The sequence below is a fragment of the Hyalella azteca genome, unplaced genomic scaffold, assembly GCF_000764305.2.
Source record: "Hyalella azteca isolate HAZT.00-mixed unplaced genomic scaffold, Hazt_2.0.2 contig13749, whole genome shotgun sequence".
Lineage (NCBI taxonomy): Eukaryota > Metazoa > Arthropoda > Malacostraca > Amphipoda > Hyalellidae > Hyalella > Hyalella azteca.
In genome coordinates, this window is record NW_025943659.1 from 15,961 (window position 1) to 23,829 (window position 7,869).

The window sequence follows — 7,869 nt, forward strand, 5'->3', positions numbered from 1 at the left end:
TTAATCTCAAGATCCTTAATGATTTTAACAGTCTTTTTGTGACACCCTTGACAACAATGTCAAACCCCAAACTATTTGCAGCATTGGCCCCTGCAAAAAGTAGTTCTCCAAGTGGCTGCTGTAGTCTATAAATTTTGCAATAGAAGGTGTGGACTTCTTACTTATTTTGACTACATTGGAGAGATTGGACTAACAACCAGGACATCAAGCTACTGTCTCTTCAACAACCTTCAGTCATTAGGGCAAGTGAACCACCTGATACAAGCTTGCAACAAGACTGTCACTTGCACTGTGCTGGAGGAACCTAATAGCATTGCCATCATTCAATGCCCTGACATCAACCAACCAATGATAGCTGAAGCCCAAATCTCTATGGCTTGGACTCCAGCTATATATATCATAACTATTTGATTTTCTGAACTTTGGGATTCTTTGAGTTATTTGCTGGTTCCTAATTTTTGGTTTTGATCCCTATTTACATGTACAGTACTATGTAGCTATTGTAAACAAAATTTCATTATTCAATGCTTCCTGTAGCTTGAAAATGAATGAATTTGTCGCATTTAAAACATCATTTATAATTTCAAACTACTTTCTCAAACTTGCCTTTAATCAACCAACCTCTTCCAAGGAATTTTTTGACCAATAAAGTCTAAATCAATGAATTCTCCAGTCATTTATTGCTTGTGTTTAAACAAAGGGTACTGTGAACACTGCGAAAAATCAAAACCAAAAATTCCTTAGGGAAAAATTTCAATATCCTGCCGAATTCAATGGCTTGCAAATTTATAACTGAAGGTACTGTATTTCCTTCATGATTAGAGCCTTTGCTGTTGCCAGTTTTCAAGCATTAGAGCATGGCATGTCAGTGCTGGTGCATGCTGTTAATGTCCCATCTCTGTGCTCTTAATACCCCAGATTGTAGGTGGCATGTTAGGCATCAGCCTAAGGTTGCACTAGTTATACCAATGTAATTTATATAAATTCTGTAGGAGTCTACAATGTACCTACTTTATTGCAGGAAAATTTGTAAAGTACATTTGTCTCGTGTAGTGGTCTTTATTTTTGTAAGGTTTATTATTCAAGAGAGAATTCATGACTTTCTATTTTTTTTTTTGCAGTATCTACTATGTCAAAAGTTAGCTTTGGTCAGTTGCTGTTGTGCTTTTATCATTTTGTTCAATAGAATTTAGGACTTGATAATCTGTCTTATACGTAGCTGTTGTTAATCTATTTTTGATACCTAATAAGTAGTTGTGATGTTTCTGTTGGATGTTGGTTCATTGTTTGGTTGGCTATGAGGTGCTTGATCAATTGAAATTTTGGTGTCAATGGTTTTGTTAGCAAATTCATTGTTTAGCAAAATGTGCTCAGAGGTCAAGAGTTCATTTTTCAAATCACCTAAACACAAACAATTCTGTCCTCTTCAGATGCATTACAGTGCCTAACATACCCATCATGAATGGATTTTTGCAGATTCTTTGTTCCTGAAAGAATATTAGAAAGATATTGTGCCAAATTTTCATTTTTCTTTGCATTTGCTATCAATTTCTGAAGTTTTAGGCCAGTTTTCAAATCCACCAACTTTTATTTGCTGTATTTTGGCCTACTTATTTGCAATCATGGATGAAATGTTGCCAAGTCCTGGGTTCAGTATCCCCAGCATTGGTACACCAATGGCTCATGCTGGTGAGGAAGAAATGATCTTGCCTGCTGCACAACAGCAGCAACAACAGCTGTCTGCCCAACAACAACAGCTGTCTGCTCAGCAACAACACTTGAGCCTCCAACAACAGCCAAGCCTTTCCAATTTCAGCTCAGGGCTTACTCCTCACAGTCTAATGCAGCCTCATACTCCTGTGAGTGGACGGTGGTATTTTTTAACAACAGCAAGTGACCATTTTGTGTTTAATTGTTTTTTTTTTACATTCAATGTAAATGTATATATATATATCCAATTTTGACTCTTTACCGACCATTTATTTTGTTTATAATGAAGATTTTCTTTTTGGTGACTTTGATTATTAATGTAAAATTTGCATAACTAGTGTCATGTGGTTATTTGCAGGGTGGAGGCATGGGAGGTGGCAGTGTCTTGTCTCCTGCCATGAGTGGCTCCCTGATGCACAGCAGTGGAGGCCTCATGAGCAACATGGCTCCCTCCACTCCCATGGCAGGGCCCAACACCCCTCTTACTCCTGACTCTGGCATCTTGCCTCAGCTCCAGTTAGTTTCCTACCATTTATTTCCATACATCTTCGGAAAAGCAAATGAGTCTGTTTGAACCAAATCCCCCATGTCAAGTGTTTTTTTTTCTATGTCAGTCTTTTCCATACTTATGGTATGTATAATTTCTTGCATTCACATTATTATGCGTTTCAAGAGCCCATGTGTCTTACATGTCATCTATTGTTGTAGGTATAGTGCCTCTTACATGTCATCTATTGTTGCAAGTATGGCACCTCATACATGTCATCTGTTGTTGCAGGTATAGCGCCTCTTGCATGTTATCTATTGCTGCTGTTATAGCTCCTCTTACATATTATCTATTATTGCAGGAATATAGTCTCCACAGTCACCCTGGGCTGCCAGCTGAAGCTCCAGACGATTGCAACCCAGGCCCGTAATGCAGAGTACAATCCTAAGCGTTTTGCTGCCGTCATCATGAGGATCCGAGAGCCCAGGACGACTGCGCTCATATTCTCCTCTGGCAAGATGGTCTGCACAGGCGCTAAGAGCGAAGAAGACTCCAGGCTGGCAGCTCGTAAATATGCCAGGATTATTCAAAAGTTGGGATTTCCAGTGAGTATCTCTGCACTCTGGAGGAATAGTATACTTTATTTTTCTATTGATCCTCATGTGATTAGATATTTTCTCAATAATTATGATCTGTTCTTCATATAGAAATATTAATATTTTCTATTATTATTATTATCATCATTATCATCTAGTATGACTTTTTCTCAAAGTTAATCAAAAAATAACTTGCTAATTATTAGTTAAATTTAATATGTTTAGATTGAAGCTGATGTATCCCTTTAGTATTATCTGTAAGCAAATTTGTTATTATTTAATTACAGGCCAAGTTTATGGAGTTTAAGATCCAGAATATGGTCGGTAGCTGTGACGTCAAGTTCCCCATCAGGCTGGAGGGACTTGTGCTTGCCCACAACCAGTTCAGCAGGTGATGATGTGGTGGTGTGATGAGTGGGTGATGAAGTGGTGGTGTGATGAGTGGGTGATGAATGAGTGGGTGATGAAGTGGTGGTGTGATGAGTAGGTGATGAAGTGGTGGTGTGATGAGTGGGTGATGAAGTGGTGGTGTGATGAGTGGGTGATGAAGTGGTGGTGTGATGAGGGGGTGATGAAGTGGTAGTGTGATGAGTGGGTGATGAAGTGGTGGTGTGATGAGTGAATAATTTATTAGGTGGTGATGTGGAGGAAGTTTTATCTTGGTAGTCATTAACACTTCTTACCAAAGTTCCTATTCATCAGCGGCTTGATGTACAATATCTCTCTGTGTTTCAATAAAGATTTGTTAATTTATCGCTGAATTTCAAGCAATAAGACACACCAAAACCTGCTTCTCCCCCCCGCTTGTGATGAAGTTCATTAACTGGTTTGAAATTTTACTTTCTCTTTCTAGTCTGAGTGTTAACAATTTTACTCTATAATTTATATACATGGTTTCATTTATAAATGATAGTAACGATTGCAAACTGAACCTTTTTCATTTTATTCACCTAATTGCAATTGAAATTTTACATTTCTTCATCTACAACCAGACATCATTTTTAATTTTTTGATCTAACATTTAGAGAGAGATTTTTACTTATAGATTTTTCAGTGAGATACCACATGATGGACAATTTTCTGGATCCTTATTTCTATCTTGTATGAAAATTTTCTCTCATTTTAGTTGTTTTTATTTGCAGTTATGAACCCGAGTTATTCCCTGGCCTCATTTACCGTATGGTCAAACCCCGCATTGTGCTGCTGATATTTGTCTCTGGCAAGGTCGTCCTGACAGGTGAGTGTAAACCGCTCTTTCACTTGCCATCATCAACTGTTTTGCTTGTAATTGAGTTAGAAATATGAAACTATTATTGTATTTATTTGCCCATTTAGAACTATTCCTTGTGACTTCCCAGCTTTACCTCACAATCAACTTGAAGAAATGGAATTTGTGCTTTTGGGACATCTATGTGCTTTTGTGCAAACTTTGGTAAAGACATCTAACCTTGTGGTACAAAGAAATGTCGCTTGTAACGTAGAAAAATCACATCTATAGTGAGGTGTATGTGAGCCAGTTATGTGAGGCTACTTGACGTCAAAATTATTCATTCTTCTGGTATCAATAATATCTTGCCTCATCTGAGACTTGCTTTGTCCAAGAAATTATATGTTCAAATAATTAACATATTGTTCATGTTTTTCAGGAGCGAAGGTTAGAGAGCAGATCTACGAGGCATTTGAAAACATCTATCCAATTTTAAAGAGCTTCAAAAAGTAATCCTGGGAGCTATGCCAGCTCTGAGCAACCCCGTACCTGTTCGTCAATACTTTAGTTCTTTATTAAGGCATTTAGTTTCGCGTCGTTTGCCTCTACAATCTATGTTAAAATCCTTTACTATCTTAAGATGCGTTGCAATGCGGACAGTTAGATGCGCTGCGAGGGGCGATGGGTGCATGTGATTTTTCACTGATGAGTTCCATAGCTACAGTATCTAAATAATTAACTACACTTTGAGTATGCTCTCCAGAACTCATGATTTTTATATTTCGAAATTTAGTAGACCTTTGTTAACTCTAATTTAACTCTAGATGCGCGAGGAAAGATGTATCCGGATTTACTCAGACAAGCGTTTCATCGGTTGGCTCGTCTGTAATAGAGAAATATTCTCTAAGCCAAGTTCTGGTACCTATATATTCCTGTCTAGACCATTCTTTATGGAGCATCATGTTATTGAGGTTCTTGTGCGATCATGTGTAGTCTTTTCGTGGAATCAGAATTTTATGCGGACTAAGTTATTTTGAACTTGTTTATTGTACGTGCTGTTCAACACAAGCATTTCTTCATCACGACTCCTTATACGTTTCCTTTTTTCTGCTTAACAATATTTTTGCTTTAAATCAAGTAAACCTTTCCGTAGTTGAGATACGATTGATTTAAATAATTGTATGGGGATGGAAATTGGGGCACTTTGACATCATACGCTCAGTGTGTTTTTTTTTTTCTGCAAATTTGTTTTTTTTTTTTTGGTTCCTAAGGCATTGCTTGTTACGTTCTTACAACCTATCGTTAATATCTGTTGTCATTGTACTAATTAATTTCTTCCTGACGCGAATGGAGTTGGATAAATGTCACTTATGCCTCACGGCCACGCACTCATAACGAGATCAGCGTTGTGTTCTGTTGTGCACGTTAAGTCTTGTCCGTAGACTCGTGCAACAGAGCTTGCTTGTGATGGCCTTTACTTTTGCAGGAGACATTCTGTAGTTTCGCTCATTCAATGAAGAAACTACTGGTTCGTTTAAATTGTTTCATTTTTCGTATACCTAAATACTAGTCACATACCAGTAAATGATATGGGGTACTCCTCATTCACTGCAATCAACCACAGTATCAGCCGTATGCACTTGCCATTCGTTCAGAAATGCTCACTGGTGACCAATTCTCTCAAATATGCATTACCTTAGTATGTATTAATATGCATACTTCCATGTTTGTGCTTTCTCCAGCAATGGTGAGGGCGCACAGAAGGATGCAGAGCTCGGCTGTTTTATTGATGAGTAGCATGAAGCTTCAGAGATCTCTCCTCGGCATCCCACATAGCGGCGTATCCAGCCATACGGTTGTCTTCAGAGCCATTGATATCATAGTAGAAGTGCAAGTATCGTTAAGAGCATGCATTAGTGTAGTCTGGGACAAGATATTTCCTGAAATATGTTAAGTAGTTTTTTTTCTGCCCTGTTCAGAGCCCAGGCAGACAAACGGAGTAACCACCAGCCAGGTGTGTTTTGGAAGTCAGTAGGTGCATTTTGAATTCAATATCCTGGCGGGCACAAGTCTCCCACACTCGTGGCTCTCGGACACCATCTGTCTATTGAGTCATGATACTAACGTAAAAAGAGGAACTGTTGCGCCCTTGCGAAGTATAGCAACGCCAAGAGGTCACTTTTTGAACTAAGTTTTGAGCTTCCAACTCCTAGCCTAAAAGCTGAGAGCCGTAACGCCCATGCATAGGCTGGAAGGCGATATGGTGGACAGTGTCGGTTAGCGGAGAGCTGTGGCTTTTATGTCACGCAACATTGATCGGCTCCTGCTTTATACGCTGTACGGGTCTGACTCGGATATTTCCACGCCGGTATTCCGACAAGCTGCCAAAAAGGCAGTAACCAATAAATAGCTTCCAAATTAAGTTTCAACGGAAATGTACACACAAAATGATAAATCATGGTAGCCTTCCTCTCAGTATCATGTTTCGGTCATACTTTTTTGCAATTTTGTCTACGTCACTACCGAATCGACACTTCTCCGGAGCCGCCTGCGAACTCGCTTGCAGACTCAAATGCAAAACCCAACTAAGGTTGCTTAAAAATTGCGTTTAGTCGTAAAAACGAAAAAATGTAAAAATCTGTAATAATTCTTATCGCAGCGTCATGATGATTACTACTCATATTACAAAATTCAAGCAAATCCGTTTAGTACTGAAGTACTTATGAGTGGTTAGGTTGCTTAAAATCGTGTTTTTTCGTTTGAATTGAAAACGAAGTGATGTAAAAATCTGTACTGATTCATATCACAGCGTATTGACAATATCTACCTACTTATATTCCAAAATTCAATCAAATCCGTTCAGTATTGAAGGAGTTATGGCTGGTTAAGTTGTGCATGTAGTTTTGACAAGCGAGTTCACAGAAGTGTCGATTCGGTGCTAAACATCTCCGTTTCGAAGTTAAGAATGTATATTCAAAATTTCGTTCAAATCTGTTAAGTAGTCTGGAAAAAATTCCTCGAACACTGCGAATTTTGGTCCGAATTGCCATGTAACTCACAAATGAAGGCGAAATTAAATAATATACGTTTAAAAATTACTTTTTAAAGACAACACTTCCAAAGAATCCAGTATCTCCAATCTTACAGATGTACAATGAATTTCTCATTTAATTTTCGAATATTAAAAAAATTAATTTTTCAATTTTTTTAATATATGAATTTTTGTAATATATATTTTTTTCAAAATTATTTATTTTATTAATTGATTCATGCATTGCCTCTGATTTCACACAAGTGTGCAAAATTTCAGATCAATTAGACAGGTAAAAGTGTGTCAAATATCAGTTATAAGATTTGTAGCTGACAAAATTATTTTTTCAATTTTTTTAATATTGAAAAAAAATTTTTTTTAACTTTTCAAAATAATTTATTTAAAGAGAAGTGTTGTAATGAAAAAAATACGAGCTAAACATCACAGTAAGGTCTTGGTGTATACGCGTACCAAGTTTCATCGAGCTTCGTTCATTAGTTTGGGAGATATTTCTTGATAAATGAATTTAGAGATTGGCCGTGTGACCGGCCGCGAGTCCCGCCGTAAATTTATCCGAGATGTGACTCTCACGCTGAAATCAGCAAATACCTTTTTTGAACTAAATTCGGCAAGCGGACTAAGCTCATTTCATCCATTAGTTTTCGATTCCCTTATCGTGGATAAGAATTTTTCAATAAGAATACATTTCTTTAATGCTAAATGGGAATTTAAAATCACCGTTTCTCAGTTAGCGGGAATACCGATAGAGAATCGATGACACTATTTCAAGGATATTGCCTTTTCTGTATGGTAACGCCACAAAATCCGTCCCTCCTTG

General features: G+C 37.7%; 1 protein-coding gene across 1 annotated transcript; it reads left to right on the forward strand.

Moving 5' to 3' along the window:
• Nucleotides 1-1,410: 1,410 nt before the first annotated feature.
• On the forward strand, nucleotides 1,411-5,539 carry LOC108667868 (TATA-box-binding protein). The gene is made up of 6 exons (XM_018154965.2): nucleotides 1,411-1,859; nucleotides 2,069-2,226; nucleotides 2,559-2,802; nucleotides 3,081-3,184; nucleotides 3,936-4,030; nucleotides 4,440-5,539. The coding sequence occupies exons 1-6, from the start codon at nucleotides 1,623-1,625 to the stop codon at nucleotides 4,511-4,513; spliced, it is 912 nt and encodes a 303-aa protein (XP_018010454.1). The 5' UTR covers nucleotides 1,411-1,622; the 3' UTR covers nucleotides 4,514-5,539.
• Nucleotides 5,540-7,869: the final 2,330 nt, after the last annotated feature.

Excerpts from the sequence above, each read along its gene's own strand:
- LOC108667868 (XM_018154965.2), top strand. The coding sequence starts at position 1,623 with ATGGATGAAATGTTGCCAAGTCCTGGGTTCAGTATCCCCAGCATTGGT. Across the intron at positions 1,860-2,068 it reads TAATGCAGCCTCATACTCCT|GGTGGAGGCATGGGAGGTGG; the intron begins GTGAGTGGACGG and ends GGTTATTTGCAG. Across the intron at positions 2,803-3,080 it reads TTCAAAAGTTGGGATTTCCA|GCCAAGTTTATGGAGTTTAA; the intron begins GTGAGTATCTCT and ends ATTTAATTACAG.